The following is a 24,180-nucleotide window of genomic DNA, read 5'->3' as shown; positions in this document are numbered from 1 at the left end:
CATAGAAACTAGACCAAAATTTCTTTGTAAGATTTTGTGTTTTTGCAGTGAGGAGGCATAGAAACACAAATAGGCGCTGGCAAACATCAGTGTCTCTGTAGGTTTTGTTGCTCCTTTAGAAACTTTGTCTGGTTTAATCACAACATCAGTGATCTCACTAGTCCTTAAGATGATGATGATGATGTTGGTCCATTTCTTATAAGGCCAACTTACATCAATTGCTGTTGTGATTACAAAACAGGATTTTGTTCAAATTTGGGCTCAGCATGAATGCACAAAGTTTAAAGCCGGGGGTCAAAGTTCACATGATGCAACAGCACCCGGTGTGCGGGGTTTGTTTGTGTGTTTCTAGAACCGTCGTTACCTTTTGTAGTGACTTCCTGTAGGGGCGTAGACATTTTGCTCTTCCTCCTGAAGTTCTCCTTCACTGACTGACGCACCAGCAGCCAGAAGGTCAAGGTAAACAGCAACTGGGAAGAGAAACAGGGAAATGATGGATCAACATTAAATAAAAAGCTCAAGGAATAAATATTTCACCGATTGAAAGCAGTCATTACGATTTCTCTGCTGTCCAGTGCATGTACTGTAGGTCTGGAGTTTAAATTAGGGAATAATAATATACTCTGAGATGGGCACCAGCCCAGACCTTTGAGGTTTAACTAATTGTGGAGAATGGCTGAAGAATAATCACTTCTATAACAATAGTCTTACATCAAAAGCTGAAAAATCCTTCGTCTAATGATAGAAACACCTTTGTTCCACTTGAAGTATCATCTTTGTGCCCATATTGGTTTAATCTTGCAGGAGCTCCTCTCCAGGAACTACACTGTGTCAGGAAGTGTTGCATTATAATGTGGCGCAGCTAGATTTTCAATAAAATCCTCATGTATTCACTTCCTGTGCTTGACAAGCTTCATGGGAAACATCAAAAGCCAAGAGCACAGAAAAATCCCCCAATACAGAATTATGTGTTTTCTGGGCACACAGTGCCATTTTATAGCACAGTCTAGCACACAGGTGTCAAACTCCAGTCCTCGAGGGCCGCAGTCCTGCAGTTTTTAGATGTGCCACAGCTACAAAACACTGAAATGAAACGTCTTAATTACCTCCTCCTTGTGTAGATCAGGTCTCCAGAGCCTTGCTAATGACCTAATTATTCTATTCAGGTATGGTGCAGCAGAGGCACATCTAAAAGTTGCAGGACAGTGGCCCTCGAGGACTGGAGTTTGACACCCCTGGTCTAGCAGCTTTGTTACCATCAGTTGTTATAACAACGCTCTATATATCAAATATGACTTGAAAGAATTTTGACTTTGTAATTTAAAACCTTGAAATCAGGACTCTGTCTCTTTAATAACCTTTTCTGCTCTTTCTGAAACTCTACTTCTCTATTAACCCCTTAACATTTTTACCAGCGTTTCACCGAGAAGTAGCTCATGTAATGAGCTCAGCTGGTGAGCAGTTCTAACAGATATTTGCTAACTGCTGCTGGCTAGTCTGAAGGAGCTGAGATGGGGAGTGCTGCTCTGTGAGGTGGAAGCTTGGAAAGTGCAGCTCAGAGGAGAAGCCGCACCTAGAAGGTAGCGTACAACTGAATGGTTGCCATGGAGATTAAAGGCTTTCTCAAACATGCATGAAGGAATCAAAGCAACACTCCAGATATGGTTTTGACATTATAACACAATTTAAAGTTGATTTAATATAATCCTGCCCATTTAAGGTGCAGGTTCTGCTTTATCTGCCAACCAGAACGTAGAACTGTTCTCCGGCTCGGCTCACACCTTACCATAGCTCCCAGTCTGAGGCAGGGATACTGGGCTCTGTCCAGGCCCAGCTGTCTTAGACTCATGGTCCCCACCTTTGTGGGCAGGATGGATTCCAGCTCCATGGCCCAGACGTACTGCAGACAGCACAGAGCCAGGCCGTAGAGCAGGATGAACGGAGAGCACAGCGTGGCTGCATGGCGTCTGCATAAATGAGACAAACTCAGCTGAAACCGAAGCTTTATGCAGGCTCACACACAAACAAAACACACTGGAATACTTTGAAAATATATACTTAGCAGTCATTTTAGGCAGGTATGAGATTTAAAAACCTAACATGAAAACATAAAACTTTTTCAAGAGGTCAGAAAAATATTTTTTTTTAAATCTAATTTAGGAAAAAATGGTAAATAGCCTGCAATTGTACCATTATCAATTCTAGGGACTCAAGAGCAGCTTCCACTACATTCAGTCATTCACCCATTCACAAACAGCTGTGTGAATGGGTAGTTGCTACAGAAGGGAGATGTCAGCAGGCAAGTAGGGTGAAATGCCTTGAACAAGAACATGATGACAGGAACGGACAGAGTGAGGGTTCGAAGCGGCAACCCACCGGTTGCAGAACGAAACCCAACCTCCTGAGCCGCCGTCTGTTTCAGCAGAACATCTAACACATATCTCATTATGCAATAACAACACAGCGCGGGACAAAACGTACCACCACACAACAGTGCTACTAATAAACAGAAGGTCAAAACGCCGAATCGCAGAAAAACCGATTCGGTTTATCAGGCAGCGGGCTACGTGTGGACGAGGCCCGAGTCCCGGGTGTCATTGGTACCTGGAACGCAGCATCCAGATGAGACACGCCCACAGCAGCAGAACGAAAGTCAGCCAGCTGTGATAGGTGATGCTCCACACCTAGACGACACAAAACAGGCTGAGTGAGAACCACGCACTGGGTCAACATGGGCCAGAGGGAAGGGACAGCTAGACCAGTGTTCTGTAGAGACACTTGTTCAGCATATTCAGTCAGAAAACCTGGTCAGTAGGAATACAACAGCCGTTAGAATAAATAACTGGTCTGCTTTTAAAAGTACTGAGATAGATGAATCAAATGTGTCAGAGGTTTAGATATTTCTACAGTAAAAATTGGAGGCGTTTCTATATGAAAGCCACCTGATTTGGTCTGGGTTGGTCTCCGACCAACTGTCAGTTTAGCACAACCGACCAAATCTGTTGGTCTGTTACGTTGCGTTTCCTACTGCAGGTAAGATACTAACAGCTCATTGCTGCTCCACAGAACAGCAGAGAGATCCAAACTGTCCCTTTAAAGATCCAAACCATCACAATAAAGAATCAACAACCCTGACGCCTGCTGTGTTCTCCACATCATTAGCTAAGATCAATGCTTGGTGTTGATAGTGGGAAGTCATGGTTACCATCATGGCTATGAGAGCACAGACATAACTCTGCTGCATGACCACCCGTCCCAGCAGGAAGAACGGGCTCTCGCTCAGCTGTCCCCCAGGGGCCGCAGCGACACCTGCAACAAGAGAACAGGGGGCGTCAGGACGATCTGGTTGGGGGCTGTTGGACTTCAGAACTACTCCAGAGGGAGTGGTAGCTGATGACATGAGCCATCACAACAGGATCCACTGGGTCCATCTGGCCAACAGATTCAATTTTGTCTAATGCCTCCTGTCACCATCAGTCACTGTCAGTCAGCAGCCTGCCTGACCCACTGAAACATAATGATGGATCTGCAGTAGAGCTGCAGCATCCTGCCAGACGCATTACACACAGGTTGGTGGGATCAGTTTAGATGAGGTGACTGGATTTATTGGCTCTGAAGATCTGTAACGAACTGTCAGTATGAATACTTCCACTGGGGTTTGGCTGTGATACCTGGTGTCCTGTGTGGGACAAGTGGAGCAGAGCTCAGCTCAGAAGGCTAAGATAGAAACTAGTGAAGCCACTTAGTGACACAGAGATGTTCCAGTTTCCAGTCTTCATCAAATGTTTTAGAGATTTAAAGCTGCAGTATGTAACTTTTCAAAAAAAATTTTTTACATATTTGTTAATTAAAGCTGTCACCATGTCATGACAGTATGACATGGTGACATACTGTCACCAGTATGTCACCATGGTGACATACTGGTGTCACCATGGTGTCACAATGAAGAATCAACAACCCTGACGCCTGCTGTGTTCTCCACATCATTAGCTAAGATCAATGCTTGGTGTTGATAGTGGGAACACCAAGCATTGAGAACAGATCATCTGTGAAAAGTTCGATCTCCTCCACCTCCTCCTTGAGCTGCTATCGCGGTCTGAAGAAATGCACCACCCCCAACCAAAAACAACCAATCAGAGCCAGGAGGCGGGTCTTAGTGCTGTCAACCAACCTCGTGTTTCTCGTGGCTAAATGTGCTAATAGCAGAGAAACAACTTACAGGAAAAACGTTTATCTGCTGTCATTGGAAGCCATGCTAACTAGCTCTAGCATTCATGACGGCCTATGCTAGCAGCATCTAGCAAAGAGACTGGCTCTGATTGGTTGCTTCCAGTTGGCACTGGAAGAAGGCAAGGGGAGCTCATTTTTTCCCCACAGATTATCAGTCTCATACCACACTGTCACAACATAGTGACAGTTTTAATAAATATACTTTAAAAATACTTTTTTATATAAAAGTTAATTGCAGCAGCTTCTTTAGAAATAAAAGAGGTTTGAATGAAAGATGTGAGAACCTGACTGATGTTCTCCAGCCGTAGTTTCCTCTGGACCTTCTGCTTCACTGGACACCAGGGTGATCTGAAACAAAACAGTCAAACATGAACTCTTTTCAATCCTGACATGTTTTTTCAACAGTAAAAAAATATGTTCCATACAAATACTGAGCATTAGGAACCAGTTAGTGGATAACTCAGCAGACAAACAGATCAGGTATGGAAACGATTCCCTTTGCTAGGAGCACACATGTTCAGTATTGGCACCAGAAGGCAGATTTTTCTTTGACTAAAACCCATTTCCAAGCAAACAAAATTCAGTTCAAGTGTAGACTCCTTGTTTCAGCCAGCTGACCACAGCAGCAGGTGCTGAAAAGAAGACTCAGAGTAAGAGGAGTGGCTCATCACGAAGGGCAGGATTTAGCTCATTTTACTGAACTTCTTTCGTCCCATCTGAGCCTCCATACAAAATGAAAACTAACTAGCTGTCAGGGTAAGCTGCAAGGGCAGCTAAAGAAATAGATTTTTTTTAAGTGGTGGCCTATGAAGTTATTATATGAACATTTTCAGTCATTTGAAACAGTTGAAATCAGCTAAGAACATTTTCTTTTGGACATATTGAGGATGCATTTTGGAGTAAAATAAAAAGTCTTTTGGACTCCAGGAAAAAGGCTTTTCTACCTTGGCTCCCTGAGTGTAAGCTGTTTACTACTAGCTGCTGGGGAAGTGGCTCTGCCTCACCCCGTAGTGATCGATTCCTTGCAGCTGCACTGCGCCGCCATTCCCCTGCTTGATCTCTGAGTAGCTGCCTTTCAGACTGCCAGGATCTCATCGTACTCTCAGTCTCTGATACTCTTTGTCAGTTACTAATAAGAACGATCGATCCGCCATTGTCTTCATAGAAATCCTCACTGCGCCCAGACTGCGGCTGCGGGTTTCCCCTCTTCGTCTTCCAGCTCATAACAGAGCACCACTGCCTGCTGTGCGTTCATTCTTCAGATAATTCTTTATATACAGAACAGAAACCACTAAGCTAAAAAGTAATTACTAAGTAGATGCCACTAGTCGCTCCAATATCCAAACTTTGCATTAATTGCGATCTGCTCCGTTTGCGCCGCTACTCCTTTCCGCTTCTCTTTCACGGTTACTTGCGCAACTTTACTTTGTTTCTTAGCAACAAAATACAGCCCATCATTATTGAAGATTTGAGAGTTCCAAAAACAAAGGAATCTAATGTTGCGTTTCGATTTTTTACGTTTGGAAGCTCATTCCATTTCACATAACAGGAAAAGCCGGTTTTTAACATTTCTCTGACATTCGGAAAAATATGGTTTACTTATTTTAGCATAACTCCGGTTTTACTTGGCCTATTAACACAATTTAAAACCTGGCCTGTAGTTTATAATGTGCACTTTAAGCAAAAGTTGAAAGTGAGACTGGGGGAGGCGGAGTCTTGCTGCTACGCCGTCACAAACCAGACATGTTAAAAAAACGGTATAAGCCTATGGACCCCTGTGGTTTAACGTATCGATACTCGCGAATGGAAAATCGATACCTTCCGAGGGTGAAAAAAAATCAATAAATATCGTAGACTCAATATAATTATACAGCCCTACACATAAAGGTGTGTGATTTACATCACTAAAATACTCCATTTAATCATATTTTCAAATTTATTGATATTTTGTGATACTCTCAATGGAAAAACTTTTTTTTTTCCTCTTATTTTAAAAATGTATCATCACAACAATATATCACAATTCTTGGGATAAATGATGAACAATTTGATAAATTCCCAGCCCTACTCTGAATCCATCACAGTGTTTCTTGGTCAAAGGTCAGACTGGGTGAGGCGCTGGGATGTGAAAGCATTTGCACCCTGGGGGTATCATGCAGGATGCAGCGGTACAGGACTCCCTGCGGCTCGGAAAATCCCCCAATCGTCTTGCAGAGGCAAGACGAGGAACGATCAGAGCCGTCTGACACACCTGCTCCAGTCTGTAATTATGATATCAGGACAGAACAGGATGAATGGTTATTCACTGTGAACTCCTGAAGAACAGCTTTTCTCGGCTCTGAAGAACAAGGTAGCGTTCAAGCAGCCAGTTTTAAACTGCAGAATAAACAAAAATTATTTTCTTTTCTTTTTGTTTTACTTTTTCTTAAATCAGCGAGGTTTTCACATTCACTGACTCTGATGATCCTCGTTGCCGTGGGAAACCACTTGCAGCCGGCGGTGAAACCTGTCGCTCCCCAAACAAGCCTGCTCCTTACAATCAAACCACCTCCACACACCCCTGTGGTCTGCAGGTGAACCACAAGCATCCAGACGTTCGTCAGTGTTTGCAGAATGGGACTAGGACATCTGAGGTGTGTGTGTGTGTGTGTGTGTGTGTGTGTGTGTGTGTGTGTGTGTGTGTGTGTGTGTGTGTGTGTGTGTGTGTGTGTGTGTGTGTGTGTGTGTGTGTGTGTGCGTGCGTGTGTGTGCGTGTGCGTGCGTGCGTGTGTGTGTGTGTGTGGTAACTCGGGTGTGAATACTTTTGCGTATCAGTGTAGCTGACAGAGAAGCAGCTGCCGCTACCTGTGTCTCGTCTTCGCAGTCGTCTTTTGGTTGATTCCAAGACTTTAGCTCAACCAGTTCTTCCGCTGAAGCTTTTCTTTTCTCCTGCTGGAAAGAAACGCGACGTTAAAAAAAAAACAGCAAACCAGCAGAAAACACTGCCGGTACTCTGGGGACATCCGAACAACTCCTGTGAGATTGTTTCATTCAGGATTCTGCATCTAATCGGCTAGATTCTTAGACATTGAGGTCAAAGGTCATTTCTTTCCTGTTGTCCAGACTGTTTGAACTCTTGACATCTGCACTGTCTTCTCGCCAACGTGCTTGTGGGAGAACAAATACTTCCCTGAGCAACACTCTGGAGAATTTTAAATAATTATAGTGTCATTTAGATTGTAAAAAGATCTTATAATATTAAGATCATTTGTATGGCAAGACAAGTTGATGCTATTATTATGATCCCAGACAGGAAGGTGTGTGTTTTAAGCCTGACTCGTTGTATCTGTGCTTTAGACTTAATTTGAAATACTAAGAAAGGAAGTTTTTCTCGATTTTCTTGTTTTCTGACCGACTCTGGGCTGGTTGGGCTGCTGAGGGACCAGTCACCACTAACGCTGACCCACTCTGACCACACCGGTGGTGTCCAAACTTTGTGTCACACGGGCCAAAATTATGAAGCCAAAATATATATATTTTTAGAAAAATGATATTTATTTAATATGCATAATATTTAAGAAATATATATATTTAAAAATAGTATTCATAAAATTGTGATTTTTTTTGTTTTGTTTTGTTTTTCAGCAAACTTAGCATACAATTAATTAAATAAAGTAGCCTGATTTTCTGTTGGAAAGGGAAATGCAAATCATTGTAGAGCCAAAAATGGTTTTACACATTTGTCTTATTAACAGAAAGAGATCGACTCAGTTCACAAGTTCTTTTAGGATGTAAAACAAGAGAAACCCAAAGTTTATTCTCAACAGGATCTGAGTCGCTATTTCTTTGAAAACACTTGTTAAAATTTCCCCCCTTTGGGGATCAATAAAGTATTATTATCTTATCTTATTAGCCAAGTTTAACAAACGGTGCCCAAGTCACATTTTGAACACTTTGGACTCTCTGGAGTCTTTACAAAACCTTTTCCATCCAGCACCATGTTTTCACGGTACTGAAACGATGACATCATAATGTGAATGTTTAACACGGACACTTAGAAGGTTCCGGTGTGGGATCCGTAATGGTGCCGTTTGTACCTGGTTAGACGCAGCATGCAGTCCTGATTTGATAACCGCGGCCACAGTAACGTAGAGGACCAGCAGGATTCCTGGGTTGACGTAAACCGGCCAATCATGGCTGGGATTGAGGATGAGGTCATCAGGCGTGGAGCAGTTTCCGGGTATGATGATGTCCTTCAGACCAAACAGTCTAGAAAGAAACACAGACAGAGAAAAATCCAGATAATTAACACTGTGATCACAAATAACAAAAAGAAGCATCAAGAACGCTGGGATTAGTGGATGTGAGAATGAGGCGCTAACAGTCAGATCAGGATGAACTAATGAAGAATCAAATGAAAAACTTTAAAAGCTGTAAATGTAACCTCAGTAAGCATCTGCCAGGGTTCTAATCGTTTTGGGCTTCTCATTATAGTTTAGATTTATTTCATTGTGACTTCTTGTTTGTCTAATTCAGTTAGTTTTAATTAGTTTTTATTAGTTCCTATGAGCTTAACATTGTTAGGTTTCAGTTCAGTTTCAGCAGTATTTTTAGATTTTAATTCTCTGACTCATTTTTAGGTGCAGAATTCAAAAATGTCAAGTATTGTATTGTGACTATGTATACATGGTTTGTGTGACGAATATTCAACAGAAAATATTATCTTAAAAAAATGTATTCAATTATTGCTGAACAACCAACTGACTTGTGTTTTCTTTCAGCTTTTGGAGTCGCTATTTTGCGGACTAAGTACTACCAGGCGGTTTATGAACTGCCCTAATTTGCCAACAGTTGACATAAACAGATTGTAAAAAAAATCTATTTCACATCAGTTCCAAATAAAAATAGACCTACAAACATGAAAGCAAAGGATATTATATCTCTAATTTCAGTATGTTTAAGTTAGTTTTGTAAACGCATGACAGAACCAGTTAAGAGTTTCTTCTCATTAATTACCGTTTTTATTCATTTCAGTTAACAAAAACAATTTTTTCAACTTCAGTTTGTGTTTTTCTTAATTACGTTTAGTTAACTGCAATAACCTCGGTGCCAGTGTGAATCATCCATCAGCATAATGCTTCCAATCACTCAGATGAGTGATACATTCTGCCTAGTTGACGGTCTAGTCTAATTAAGGGATTCTGCAGTATTTTTTTCCAACCAGCCTGTAGAACCAGAAAACCTGGGAGCCCAGGTGAATCATAAATTTAAGTAAGACTTTTTCCACTTCGATCTTTCTAAATTTTAAAGGAAATAATAGTTAGCAGCGTGTTGCGCTGCAGGCTCACCTGGCCCACAGGCTGTGTGGAGGGAAGAGGCCCTGGCCCAGCAGACTCTGGTACAAGTACAGGCAGACCAGGTGGCCGGCAGCGAAGAAGCCCACCATCACACACAGTGCATTAAACCCCAGGTGGCTGATGGGTAGATGGCACGCCCACCATGTGCACACACCAATGAACAGGAGGAAGTAAAGTGCTGAGAAGGCAGAGGGCAGCGTGATGCCTTGGGGTGGGAAGAACAAGAGACATGTTAAACATCTACAGACAGACAATGACACAAACACAGAGAATGGAGCTCACACTTTTAAAAAAAATAGTCAATTTAATACAAGTAACTGAATTAAGTTTGTCAAACCTACTTTTATTTAACATGACCACTTAATAAACTTAATATATGTACTTGGATAAACTTCATTTGATTATTTGTAGCAAATTAACTTTTTTTGAAAAAGTTGGATCATCTGTTTTCTTTTTTCAGGAGGATCAGGTTTTTTCAGTTAGCCTACAGTCTGCCAGGAGTCTTCTAAAACTTAGCTAGTAGTCTGCCAACAGTCTGCTAGCAGTCTGACATAAAGGCCACTGAGCCTATAGGATCTGCTGCTAATGCACATCACTATGCATTATTGGACTGCTGCCCTGGTCTCATGCTCCATCTAAGCTCCAGCAGTTACACACACCTGCTGTTTATAACCATGGCTGAGCTGCCAGTGGAGCTAAGGTTTCATTTAGCCAACATGCCTCTGCAGCTCTCTCTCTCTCTCTCTCTCTCTGAGTCTGTGTTTCCATGTTAGCTTGTTTCTAGAATCCCTTTTCATTGGTTGCTGTACCTGGATGTAGAAGGATGGAAGCTACTGGCCTTTTATTAAAATGGATAGGAAATAGCTTTGGTTAGATCCTTCTGTTTTTAATGCTAACTTAGCGTTTTCCAGTGAGCTGGGGCTCATATCAGTAAATTAGCAGCCACTCACTTTTTATTAGTACCAAGTATTAGTTAACAGAGTCATTTAGTGTAGGAAACTTTTAAACACAGTGCTTTTGGAAAGTACTTGTTGATCTGCTTTGTAGCATTACAGCCATTGATAGAGCTGACCTGTTTGACAGAGCTAATCCTTTTCTGTGACAACCCTCCAAATATGAAAGGAAATCTTAAGACATACACTACATTGCCAAAAGTATTCGCTCACCTGCCTTGACTCACATATGAGCTTAAGTGACATCCTGTTCTTAACCCACAGGGTTCAATATGATGTTGGTCCACTTTTTGCTGCTAGAACAGCTTCAACTCTTCTCTGAAGACTGTCCACAAGGTTTAGGAGTGTTTATGGGGATTTTTGACCATTCTTCCAGAAGTGCATTTGTGAGGTAAGATACTGATGTTGGATGAGGAGTCCATTCCATTACAGTCTGTCCTCTAATTCCTCCCAAATGTGTTATATCAGGTTGAGGTCAGGACTGTGCAGGTCAGTCAAGTTCAATCACACCACACTCTGCCATCCATGTCTTTATGGACCTTGCTTTGTGGACTGGTGAACAGCAATGGTGGAAGAAGAGGGACCAGATCCAAACTGTTCCCACTAAGTTGGGAACATGGAATTGTCCAAAATGTCTTGGTATGATGAAGCATTGATATTTCCTTTCACTGGCACTAAGGGGCCAAGCCCAACTCCTGAAAAACAACCTCATATCATAATCCCCCGTCCACCAAACTTTACACTTTTCACAATACACACAGACAAGTACTGTTGTCCTGGCAACCGCCAAACCCAGACTCATCCATCAGATTGCCAGATGGAGAAGTGTGATTTGTCACTCCACTATTCTAGAGTTCAGTGGTAGCATGCTTTACATCACTGCATCCAAAGCTCTGCATTGCACTTGGTGATGTATGGCTTGGATGCAGCTGGTCACCATGGAAACCCATTCCAAGCTCTCTGTACTCTGTTCTTGAGCTCATCTGAAGGCCACATGAAGTTTTGAGGTCTGCAGTGATTGATTCTGCAGAAAGTTGGCGACCTCTTCCAACTTTAAAAAATTTTAAAAAACAATGCCTTTGTACTGTGAGACATTCACTCACTGAACATGTAACAATCACCGGATTTCATTTGATCTTATTGTCTCAAGCTGTTGAATCCAGGGCAGGGGACTTGTGCCAGTCTCCAGAGGTCAAAGGGCAATATACGGACATCCTTTTAAATTACTCGCTGTAAAGCTTTCACTGTCAGAGAACTGCATGTCCAGGTAAGCTACGCAGAGTAATGAGTCAGTTGTTCAGTGAGAACACCGAGAAGTGGTGACATGCGATGGAAACGTAACATGGAGCAGACCTTACCCGCCAAACCCAGTAGGACGACCACCGTGACTCTGCCCAGATCCCGCAGGATTTTCAGCACTTTGACTTTGAGACCTTCTGCCCGCTGCTTGGCTCTGGTTACTGTGGAAACCTCGTCAGGGTCACCGTTGGACGACCTTTCCTCTTCCTCCACCTCTTCGTCAACTGATGACTCTTCCTCCTCCTCGTTCTCTGTTGTTGTGTCTGCAGATTCCTCTTCCAGCTATTTAGTGGGAGGAAAAGTTTCATAACGCTGGTTACCTCTGAGATGAGACAAAAATTCAACCAATCATAGTAGAGACGAGACTGAGAGCCATAAAATATGACCGAGCTCTGCTCTAATGTAGTGATTTTATATGGACTAAAATCTGATTTTACTATAGTCAATAAAACATCCAGCTAGTTGTTGGTGTTGTTACACTTTTGGAGTTCAGTTGCATAAGAAAGTGAAGCTACAGCAGTTAATTTAAAGGTTGTGGCTGCTGAAGGGTAAAGTGAGTAACCCTCCTCATGTTTGACACATGGTTCCTAAATCAATGTGTTTGCAGCATTAGCAGTCCACTCTCAGCAGGACAGCAGCGGGCCCGGCTCCAACAGAACAACCGGGCCTTCCAGCCTCTGCAGTGTTCAGAAACCAATCTGTAGAAAGAAATCCTGAGAACCCTCTGGGTCTGAACTGCAACGTTTCTGCTTCAAGACTGAATCAAATATCAGCCGGTTCTTATGCAGAACTTAAGGACCAGCTGAGGAGGATTGTAGAAATGTTGGGTCCTTTTCGTAACCAAGTGTCAGACTGATGTTTGTGTGAGTTGGAAGGCTGGACACACCCTCACTAAATGTCTTCCTTTGACGTCCTGAAGGGTTCTTTTAAATTAGAATCCTGGATGTTTGCACTTTTAATATGACCACGATTTAAACTAGAGTTGCACCAATCTGATATCAATACCTGTATCGGTTCAGCTATTGGAAAAAAAATCTAGACAACATGTCTGATCCATAAAGGCAGATCTGTTCAGTCTAGTTCTATGCTTTGTGCTCTGAGCGAAGTCATACTTTATTATTTATTTAAGTGTGCTGTATTGGTGCAGAGTTACCAAGTAAATTTGTAAGTCAGTATATTTATGTCTGTGTTTAAGAAAATAAATGTTATGTCAATTCAGCTCTGTTTTTCTGTATCAGATCAGCATCGGCCAATACTAAACCTCAGATATCTGTATCGTATCGGAAGTGAAAAAAGTGGGTCAGTGCATCCTTAATTCAAAATAAGTAATGAGCTTCACTCTGGTCCTCCCAAAGCCTCACAAAGGTTTTAAAAATCAGAGTAAATGGGTCAAATCTTGTGAATTTTATGAAGGCTTTTTAAAAAGTGAACAGCGGTCTATTTAACATAATTTACCTTCTTTTATATTTGCATTCTATTATTCTTAAATAGGCCGTCACACACCATACAGAGACTTACTGATGTTATATTGGCTGCAGCCACCATTTCTCTGTTCCTGACCAATCTGCTGCAGAGGACAATAGTAACAAGTGACACCACACACACTCCTACATCCGGACACAGGAGACGGAGCACATTCCATGGATCCTCCAAGGGAAGCCTGCAACACGCATGCATATGAAGTCAGCACAAAACGTCAGTACCTTTAATAATTTACTCTACAGTAGTCGTTTATGGTGTCTAACACACACACACACACACACACACACCTGGACAGTCCGATGTGTCTGGTTATGGTCTCCCATTGTGAACAGTTATATCCTATTGCAGTGTTGAGGGGAGCGTACGTGTACAGGACTGTCTGGAAACAGATATGAGCCAGAACAAACAGCAGACTGGTGCAAAATACTGTTTTAATAAAGCGACCAGTGTGACCTGAAAGACAGGAAACAGAAAAAAAAAATGAAACAGAGTTTAATCTGCAAGCAAGTATTAAAAGCTGCAATAGAGCATGTCTGAGTGCTGCATGACTGCAGGGTATCAGGAAATCATACAACGGTGACATTGTTGCTGAAAATTGCTCATTATAAACCCACATTTTCTCAACCATTTCTTTATTCTTATTTACTGTCTCCACCACTCTCCATGACCTTTAGCATCGCGGTCACTAAGCACATTGGCTGTGGACATCAAGGACAGATCATCTAACTACGGTATATTACTGATACGCAGTTCAAAAGCTCAACACTTGAAATATAATATCCTACCAAGTAGTGCAGCTCTGTGCAGCTGCCATGATTAGTGCCTCTGTACAATCCTTCAGTCCTGCTTTTTCGACCCACTAGGAGGATTTCAGTGTTTCAGTCACTTTCTCAGTGTGTCAGAGGTAAATGACTCCTTCTGCTCCTTCACTTCCACCCTGGAAATCTGTTGCTATTTCATTAGCAGCTGGTAGAATATTTGCTGTTATGTCGTCTATGTTGGCCAAAATGATCAGCAGTTCACCATAAGACAAGTTGTAATCAACTTGTCTTGTGGTGCATTCACACCAGCCCAGTTTAGTCCGCTTTAATCAAAGTCTAGTTCATTTGTATAGAAAGTCTGTTTTGTTTGGGAAGGTGTGAATACGTGACCAAACTCTAATGCAAACCATAAACGCGAACTCTGGTCCGCATACAAACCTCGGTCTCGGTTTGTTTGAAGTGAACTCTGGTGCGGTTTGAATGCATATGGTGGATGCAAGCGGACCAGAGACCGCTCCAAAAGCAGCAGCGCACTACAGCACAAGGCATTCTGGGTAACTACAAAACAAACAAGTGAGTCTAGCACTACAGAGTTTTACAGAGGTTTTTTTGTTGCTTCCTTCAACGTTGGCCAAAATGATCAGCAGTCTTGGTTCTTGGTTCTTCACTAACACAGGCAAAGAGGGGAACAGGTTTTCCAGCTAGTCTGGATCATTTGACACAGTTTAGTGTAAAACAGAACCGCACCAGCTGAAAATGTGGCAAATGTTGCAATTTTGCTCTCCAATGGAACTGAGTATATTGGACTATGAGGTGTGAAAACATCCTTAAAATCAGTGACTTTCAAAATTTCTTTGGCCAAAATATTATACCTGCAGGTTGGCACAACATGTGTGTAACATTATTACATATTGATTACTTATACCTTCTAGAGATGACTCCCCACTGTCTGCCTCGCTGACTTCTGTACAACTTTTTCGCGATTGTCATTTATTAGTGGGATGTCCAGAACCGGTTATTGCCATATGTGATTTTAGCTCGTCTGTTTTTTCGTGTGTTCCTCTGAGAATTAACCACTTTTACATTGGTAAGGTTATTGAAGTGGTTCAGGCCAGAGTCTATTTGTTTCAGTTTGTCAGCAAGAATCATCTCTTTGACTGCTGATTGGTCAACCTGTTTATGTGAGATCGTGTGATTGATTCATTTGCTGAGAGAGGCAGGGTTCACCCTGGACAGGTCACCAGTCCATCGCAGGTCAAAGTGTTGCATGTATGTAGCGTGTATGTGTAGTGTCTGAACCTTCTGTGGCAAAAACTTTATATCTGTGAAACTCTTCAAAGGCCTGTAGGTGGGCTTAATATCATGCCATTACATACTCACTCTGAGAACAAAGTGGATGGTGAGGGAGAGAACATCCTGTTTATTTTCCTGCTCTCTGTTTTGCTATTGTACCTCTGGAGGCAAAAAGTCAGAGGTGTGAGCCTGGCACGCTCTGCAGCAGAACATGCCAATCGGTGTCGTGAGAGGCTTCTGCCCTGCGTGTTTTAGATGTGTACCTGTTGGCTCTGTTGTTTCCTCTGCCTACACAGAACTAGAACTGCCTCCAGTACGGTCAAAGTGGAGGATGTGTCTGAACCGCACCTTTCTGTTGCTCAGACAGTTGGCTGATATGTGTGGGTTTAGATCCAGGGATGCTTCTCTCCATGGCTTCTAGTGGTTTTCATTTTGAAGTGAAGCATCTCAAGGATCATGGTTACCGTGATGTGCACCAGGTTGTGGACTGTGATGGTATCAGTAGGTATTGTCCATACAGTTGCACTCATATCTTCTAGTTAGATGTATAGACGGTATTGTCCATGTTGTGTTTTTGTCTTCAGATTGTCAGGGATTATCGATGAGACTCAGTACTATTGAGGCAGTGATGATGCGTTCTTGCCCCACCGTGTTGCGCCGGCTCCTCCCTTTGGTTGAATTTGTGTTGCATCACCTGGTGATTGAACATCTTGTGAGGATTACTGAGTCAGACGCTGCCTCTTAGTCAGGTCAAAGGAGAGTTCCAGGTCCAACATTCTCTCTATAGCCTCTTTTGGTTGACTGTGCGCCTTAGTCCTTCACTTTACATACTGGCCTCATTCTCAGCAGAATCTAATGTTCTGGTTTGCTTTCTTGTACTCTTTCAAAGTGATCATGAGCTGAAGGTCTCTCAAAGATTATGTTTGGCCTTTGGACAAACAATATGTCTAAAACTCCTATTTAAAAACTGGTTCATAGCAAGCTGGTTTGTCTCTTAAATGTAAATGTTCACCAAATAAAACAACAAGTCAAATGGGAATATCCAGACATCAAATAATACATTTGCAGCTTTATTTAATTTCATTCAAAGGAGAATCCAGCTCTTTGTCTTGCAGTGAATCATCATGGCATTACCAAGTTGTGACAATCCTCTGAACTCAAGCCATGGAAATATCATTAATAAATCACTTTATGCTTTGGAGTGTTAAAGGAGCAGATCTATATGTTTTATGATGAACTTGGCTATAATGTGAAACAACAAAAAAAACAAAGTCACACTCCTCACACACTTAAAATATCCTGCAACATTTACAGTTAAGATGTTCTGCATGTCACTCTAATCTTTGCAAACAATTAAAACATACACATGTAAAATAGACTGTAAAGTGCATCTTAAAGTATTCGCAGAGGTTCACTTTTTCCACCATTTTGTTACGTTGCAGCTATATTCCAGGTTGTATCAAATTAATCTCTTTCCTCAAAATTTTTTTGCAAATTTATTACAAACAAAAAAAACATTTGGCCGCTTTACAATGCAGGCCTGGTTGGTGCTACAGAGGTTGTTGTCCTTCTGGGAGGTTCTCTTCTCTCCTCAGAGAGGCCTCAGTCTCCCTGATGGCTCGGTTTAGACGGCTAGCCGACTCCAGGAAGAGTCCTGCTACTTTCAGAGTTCTTCTACTGACCAGTGATGCAGGTCGCTGAGGTCACTGGGACCTTGAAGCAGCAGAAATGTTACTGGATCCTTCCCCAGATTTGTGCATAAAGACAGTCCAGCTTCAGAGATCTACAGACTATTCCTTTACTTTCATGCTTGACCTCTGACCTTACACAGATAGGTGGGCCTTTCCAAATCAAAATCAATCAACTGAATTTATCACAGGTTGACTCTATTTAAATTGTAGAAGCATCTCAGGGATGATCAGCTTTGTTGAGCTTCATCAATAAAATATTGTGAAGGCTGTGAATACTTATGTTAATGTGATTATTTTTAATAAATTAACCAGACACTGAAAGACAATGTTCCACTTTGTCATATTGAGGTATTTGTGTCTAGAATTTTGAAATAAGAGTTTAATTTAATACAATTTAGAATAAGGCCGCAACATAAAATGTGGATAAAGTGAAGCGCTGCGAATACTTTCGCACATGCCTTCTTTCTCAGTGAGGAGAAAGAAGGCATGTGCGGTAAGCTGAAGATTTGAGCATTTCTTTTTTTAGCGTGTAGCATGATGTTTGTGAATGCACCCAACCTAAGCTCTGGCAAAACGCCTCCTGAACGTCAAGCTACGGACCAAAGCTGGCATTTCAGTAAAAGCAAACAGAGAGACAGACGTTGAACCTCTTCACACACACACATAATCTTACCTCTCACTGTGTATTTGTTTGGGCACAGGAACCATGGCAGCAGCAGTAGATAGAGGAAGTAAACCAGTGACAGAAAGTTGAAGCGAAAAAGACAAGCTGCAAACACAGAAACATCAGAGTTAGCAGCTTTCTGAGTCTTAGAACATCGTACCTGGATCGTCCTACAACAGGAGCGGGTCTAAGACAAAACAGTCATGACCTGTGGATCTGGGATCATAAAAATAACCCAACATTCATTTTCATTTTTCTGCCATTTGTGAATGTGTTTCTGGAGGTGGAGGACGTTGGTCATGTGGTATTTGTTTGGACACATGACAGTGATAGTGATGCTGTACAGGTGGGATGTTTCACTGAAGCAGAGCAGCGTCAGTGCTGTTCCCATTGCTTCACGATGTCCAAAGGGCAGGAAAATATCAATATAAATATTTGGTAAATATCAATTGCTTTTCAGCAATATTAATATTGGATATTGATATTAGCCCATAGTTTTATATCAGAGCATCCTCAAACAGCCTCAATAAAAAGCTGTTTATTGATGCTGTTCTGTGTCAAAATTAATACCAAATAACTCGTCTCACATGACAGAAAAAAATATCACATGACGCATCAGGAAGTTTCATGACTTCCTGCAAAGTTTGATCCAAACCCAGTGGGTGTGTCACTAACAGAACACCTAATGCCCAATTCTGCAGCTAAGAAGAATAATATCACTGTCCAGTGGGAACGACTAAGCTCTATTGCCTAATTATCTCACCAGCTTACAAATCTGTGCAAATCTTTGTCAGTACTCTGCTAAAGGTAAAAAAACAACACAATTTCGAAATTCAATTTCATTGAATGAGAAATCAAATTAAAATCATATGTGAATAAGCTTGAATGCGATAAATCGTTAAATATAATTGCAGTGACAGATGCAAACATTTACATGAGATTATAATCATAATTCAGCCATGGAGTTAGAGTTCATCTATCAACCATCAGAGGAGTGGTCTGCATCTTATTCATGCATTGGAGCAATAAGCCCCTTTTAATAGGGAGTGGCAACATATGCAGCGTTTTGGGAAAAACGGTAGTCGGTGATTTTACGTTAGAGTTATGGATTCAACATGTTGAATTTTTTATGAACTCTGTGATGCTGTGAGAGCTCTGATGGAGCCAGCTGCACATTGTCTGACAAAAACCAAAACAAACCATCATCGTCCGACTACTTCCTGTGATCTTCTTAGTGGTTTTCACCAGGAGTAACATCCGGGAGTTGATCATGTGATGTGAAACTTGGTTTCCATTGCAGTTCTGAAAAATACACCTATTCTGATACGATTGAAAAACTATTCTGTGTAAATACAACCAAAAGAAACGAGCGAAGCAAACGCTAGCAGGAGAAGTGGTTATTTTATCAATCACACAAAAAAAAATCCAACAACTGCTAAAATCTGACACTACTCTATTTTTTTCTTTTACATTTTGTGAACAAAGAAGTTGCGCTCTAAGTCTATCCCTCTTCTTCAGAGGTTTTTGTGTTGTTTCCCTCAGTGTTCTTGGTGCAGCACCACCATAGGCGAGGAGGGGAAGAGCTTTTTCAATTTGTTTGGATCGTTTGACACAGTGGAGTGTGAAAGAGAACCGCATAAGACGAAAATGTAGCAAATGTTGCAATTTTGCTCCCCAATCATAGAGTCTACCTCATTATCAGGTGTTTAAACATTCATAATCAAAAACAAACAAAAAAAATTGAGCTATGGCAACAACAATGTGGAGTATATTAAGTTCAGCAATAAAGCTAAGTTTATAGTTGAACTGAGCTGGGGGCTCCCCTGCAGTACCTGGTCCTGTACCTCTGTGTGGATCCTGTGCTCCACATTTTAGTCAAAATGTTTGGTTTTGATTCTTGTTTTAAGATCTCCTGGTTGATTACTGAATTAAGATTTAAGTGAAATGCAAAAAAATATATATATTTAATTGTATTTTTTTGTGTGTGTTTGCCTTATTTAAGACTATAGTTCGGGGGAAGAGTTATAGTGCATGAGTAGTCAGAGTGGAGGAGCTCCACCCTACTGCCTGGCTAATCATGAAGCATATTAGCATTGATGTCTCTGGACACACATGATAAGAGCGGTGAGTGGCCACAGCACCTATCAGTTAGCAGCACGTGGACTTGTGTCTGTTGTCTTTCCTGAGCGGGTCACATGTTCAGGCCTTTGGTATTTCAGTATGAAATGTGCTGCAGCAGGACGTCCCACCTGTCTTTATAGTTCTGATAACATGCTCTGCATCCCATCAGGTCTCTTAACTCAGCATGCTCAATTTATTTGGGTTAGTGCTTGGAAAAATACCTCGTTTTGTTAAATGTTCGTGTCTACATGGGAATCCTGTTATGGACAACATTTTTCCATCATTTCAGGCTTGCACCGAGTTTACATCAAAACAGCCAAAGATTTTTTAGTAATAATGTTGTCAAATCCCTCCAGGAAACACACATGCGCATGCTCCACACCTGCTTCCGCGTTTCAGCTCTACTGCTGTAGCGAGATCACAGCGTCACATGCAGACCTGGCATGACTACTACAGGATGTTGTGTTGGATCCTGAAATGTAGAAGCATGCAGAAGCAAATGAAGAGCTTTTATCTGCAATGCTTGTGGAGCAAAAGATGGCAAATAACAGAAAAAGTGGCTGTTGTTAACGGGGCGGTATTATAGGCTTTCCAGTCACATAGTGGGATTTTATAGCACAATGAAGTAATTATGTTACCTTCAGTCGTTTTTATATAAATATATATATATATATATACAGTATATATATATATGTATATATATATGTGTATATAAATTTCCTTCTCACCCACCGCGGGTGGTTCTTATCCTCTGAGCTCGGGTCCTCTACCAGAGGCCTGGGAGCTTGAGGGTTCTGCGCAGTATCTTGGCTGTGCCAAGGACTGCACATTTCTGGACTGAGATGTCAGATGTTGTTCCTGGGATCTGTTGTAGCCATTGGTCCAGTTTGGGGGTGACTGCCCCGAGGGCCCCGATGACCACAGGCACCACTGTGGTCTTCACCTTCCAGGCCCTCTCCAGTTCCTCCCTGAGGCCCTGGTGTTTCTCTAGTTTCTCGTGCTCCTTTTTCCTGATGTTGCAGTCGCTTGGTATTGCTACATCTACCACAACGGCTTTCCTCTGTTGTTTATCCACTACGACAATGTCTGGTTGGTTCGCCATTACCATTTTGTCTGTCTGGATCTGGAAGTCCCACAGGATCTTAGCTCTGGCGTTCTCCGCCACCTTTGGGGGTGTTTCCCACTTTGATCTCGGGGTTTCCATATATATATATATATATATATATACATATACATATATATATATGTATATAATATGACTTTAAAGAACTTTGACTTCATTATTTAACTCTTAGATTTTTAGAAATTGGGACTCTGTCTCTTTAAAAACTCCTGCCCTTTCTGAAACTCCGCCTTGAGGAAGTCATCACAGTATCACTCCTCTACTAACCCTTTAACAAAGTTTTTACCAGCATTGCACTGAGAAGTAGCCCAATATAATGAGCTCAGAACATACGTTCCACCAGGTGTTTGCTAATTGCTGCTGGCTAGTCTGGAGGAGCAGAGTGGGGAGTTTTGGGGACAGGGCTGCTTTGTGAGGTAAAAGCTCAGAAGCTTGGAAACTACAGCTCTGAGGAGGAGCTGCATGTCAAAGGTTGCCATGGAGATCAAAGCATTTCTCAATCATGCATCAAAGAATCAAATATGCTCTTGATGAGGGAATAACATTATAAGGTGATGGAAAGCTCAAAATTCTTAATTTTATATAACAATTGCCCTTTAAAACATATATTTCAAGTTTCAGAAATGCAGTAAACTGACTAATAAATTACATGTTTAATCCCAAACGGCAACCTTTGAAATGAGGATAATTTGACCTCATTTTGACTCTGATTGGTTTTGGTGCTAGGCCTCCTGTAAACAAACATTAAGTGTGCTCCGTTTTCCCCTCAGCATTGTGCCTGTGAATCAGGAGAGCTGTGTGTGTTTTCTGTAACACCCTGCTGTCTAAACAAGCAAGACCGAACAGATAGAACCTGATTCCTAGAGCAGAAACACTTCCTCCTTGCGGAATCTGTCACGTTGTTTAACTCGTGTTCCTCAGAATCCCAAATATCAGCTGAAACACCTTCGAAACCTTCAGTGAAACGCCTGACTTCAGCTGGGAGCCTTTTATAGTTGCAACTAGTGGAGACGAACGGAGGAACACGCATAACAGGAGGACAAGTGGACAAGAGGTTTTCTGGAAAATGTAAATGACAATGCAGAAATCAAATGACTTTTTTTTTTTTTTTTGCATCTTAACCTCTTTGAACAACCGGAAGAAACAGACTACCAGAATTTACTTGTTGCATGCCACTAGTGTTTAGCTTAAAAACATATTCTGAGCAAATTATCATTAAATTATACAACAAATGATTTTTTCACAAAATGACAGCACAATATATGCAAAATGATAGTCGTGATTAAGGATTAGATCAAAAATATAAATTCCTGCTTAATGAGGCTACTTCTTGTTACCATCCTGTTTGTTTACGTAGAGCAGACATGTCAAACTCAGTTTCATTTTGGGCCAAATCTGGCAGAGTTGATCCCAGACAGTGTTTTACAGCAATTTGTCGCGTCTCGGATCTTCCCTCGTTTCTGCAGAAAAGACAATCACGACTGGTCTGAATCCTTGCTAGATAGGAATGAAAATAAACCTATCAAAATCAAAAATTGAAATGTTCTTAAAGGGCCGGTTGTGCCAGAATGTACTGATAAAATCCAGAAAACTGTTAACCTTTTGAGGTCGACGCCCGCCCTGTGGCGGGCATGACGTCATGTTTCTGTGTGTGTTTTTTGCTCCAATGTGATAATAAATTTTGTCAAAATGAAACAAACACTGTAAAATCACAAAGTTTAGGATGTTCTGAAAATAATGATACCAAACAAGGTAAGGTAAATAGTTTTTATGGTGAAAATATAAGGGTAAATTCAAAATTAGACCAAAACGGCCATTTAGACCCAAGACTCCAATATCAATAAATAGCTGTTTGTTTCAGCATTCAAAAAGTGTTTCTTAAAATTAAATAATATTGAACATCTTTTCACACTGGTCAGTCCATCCAGGATTTCATGATTGTTTTTGTGGCTCTTTGTAATCAAAATCAAAGATTTTGGGGCGCTAATTTAGAAATATTTGTAAGGAATTTTTACGATACTTGTGCTAATGTGTGATGTTAAACATGACTTTGTATTAATCGACGTATCAATCACGGACTGTAACTTGACATCAAGTAAGGCTGAGGCAGCAATCAATGAGTTGGATACTGGAATGAAATGTTGGCACAGGTCAGTGAGCAGCAGTTTGTCTCCCTCAGCAGCTTCCAACATGACCTGCAGCTGAGAGCCGTTCAGCTGGGCAGTTGAGGACTAAACCGTTCCGCCGCAGGCTGCTTGTTTGAGTTTCCACTGCAGACCCAAGACCTGCGGAAGGTCCAAAAATTAACCAGCTTACAAATAACAGAGGGACGCCTCTTCTCCCTGAGTGTCTGAGGTTAGGGTCGGCCACTGTGGACCAACTAAAACTGCACATTAAAATAAACCTTCTGGAAGGACGCTGCTATATCACACAACAAAAAAAGATGTTTTTTTAAACCATACATTTCTCCTCTGTGTTGGGGTTTGTTTGTTTGTTTGTTTGTTTGTTTGTTTGTTTGTTTGTTTGTTTGTTTGTTTGTTTGTTTGTTTGTTTTTTTAAAACTTGCAATGCTGGTTTGTTGCTTTTCCAAAGCTCTGCTTTCAACTGGCTGCAGCGTGTGGCTTTCACAATCCCCTGTCTGATAGCATCTGTAAGCCGGTGTCCAGGCATGTTGTCTACTCACAGCCGTGGTGGCAACACTTCAACATCCAGGCACTGCAACAGGCAGCCATTTTCTCTCCATGTCTGGTTCCACCTCACCAATGAAGGGCAGCATTCAGTACTCAGCTGCACAGCAATCCACACAACTATCGAGGTTCTGGACCAAGCAGGAGACATGATCTTCATTTGATCCCGGTGAAAACAACCTCATTAAGAACAGCAATATGTAGCATAGCAACAGAATGAGGTTTGAAATTCAAGGTTTAATATCCTTGGAGGCAGAGAGAGCGGAATAAGAATCAGACCAGAAGTGATAACGCAATGGCCAACAAAAGAAGGTTTGACCCAAGTCGTCGAGTTTAGCAGATGATTATCCCTGATACCAACAGATGTATGAAACATTCTGAATTTATAAAAAATTACAAAAAAATCTCTTTAAAAATTGTTAGATTTTCTGGTGTTCAGCAAATTGAAGTAATTTCCATCATTCCAATTAATCTAAAACAAGATTAATTGTTTTAATTAATTAAGTTTTAGATTTAGAAATGATTTACCATTTCTCTTGG

The 24,180-nt window shown here is 41.4% G+C and overlaps 1 protein-coding gene across 2 annotated transcripts in view; it reads right to left on the bottom strand.

Annotated features, from left to right (window-relative positions):
* piezo1 (piezo type mechanosensitive ion channel component 1) overlaps window positions 1-24,180 on the bottom strand; it is a 73,391-nt gene that overhangs the window by 35,775 nt on the left and 13,436 nt on the right. The window contains exons 2-13 of one of the 2 annotated variants that reach the window (XM_023327049.1): window positions 17,719-17,814; window positions 13,588-13,753; window positions 13,337-13,478; window positions 11,878-12,100; window positions 9,558-9,771; window positions 8,307-8,478; window positions 7,075-7,161; window positions 4,515-4,578; window positions 3,206-3,309; window positions 2,605-2,684; window positions 1,787-1,967; window positions 365-470 (exon numbers count right to left, since the gene is read on the bottom strand). In XM_023327049.1, coding sequence (XP_023182817.1) covers window positions 365-470; window positions 1,787-1,967; window positions 2,605-2,684; window positions 3,206-3,309; window positions 4,515-4,578; window positions 7,075-7,161; window positions 8,307-8,478; window positions 9,558-9,771; window positions 11,878-12,100; window positions 13,337-13,478; window positions 13,588-13,753; window positions 17,719-17,814 — 1,635 coding nt within the window. The remainder of the gene's footprint in view (window positions 1-364; window positions 471-1,786; window positions 1,968-2,604; window positions 2,685-3,205; window positions 3,310-4,514; window positions 4,579-7,074; window positions 7,162-8,306; window positions 8,479-9,557; window positions 9,772-11,877; window positions 12,101-13,336; window positions 13,479-13,587; window positions 13,754-17,718; window positions 17,815-24,180) is intronic. The other variant, XM_023327050.1, reaches the window with a different exon arrangement.

Source organism: Xiphophorus maculatus, chromosome 22 (genome assembly GCF_002775205.1).
Source record: "Xiphophorus maculatus strain JP 163 A chromosome 22, X_maculatus-5.0-male, whole genome shotgun sequence".
Taxonomy (NCBI): Eukaryota; Metazoa; Chordata; class Actinopteri; order Cyprinodontiformes; family Poeciliidae; genus Xiphophorus; species Xiphophorus maculatus.
This window is presented reverse-complemented; position numbering and strand designations above follow the sequence as displayed.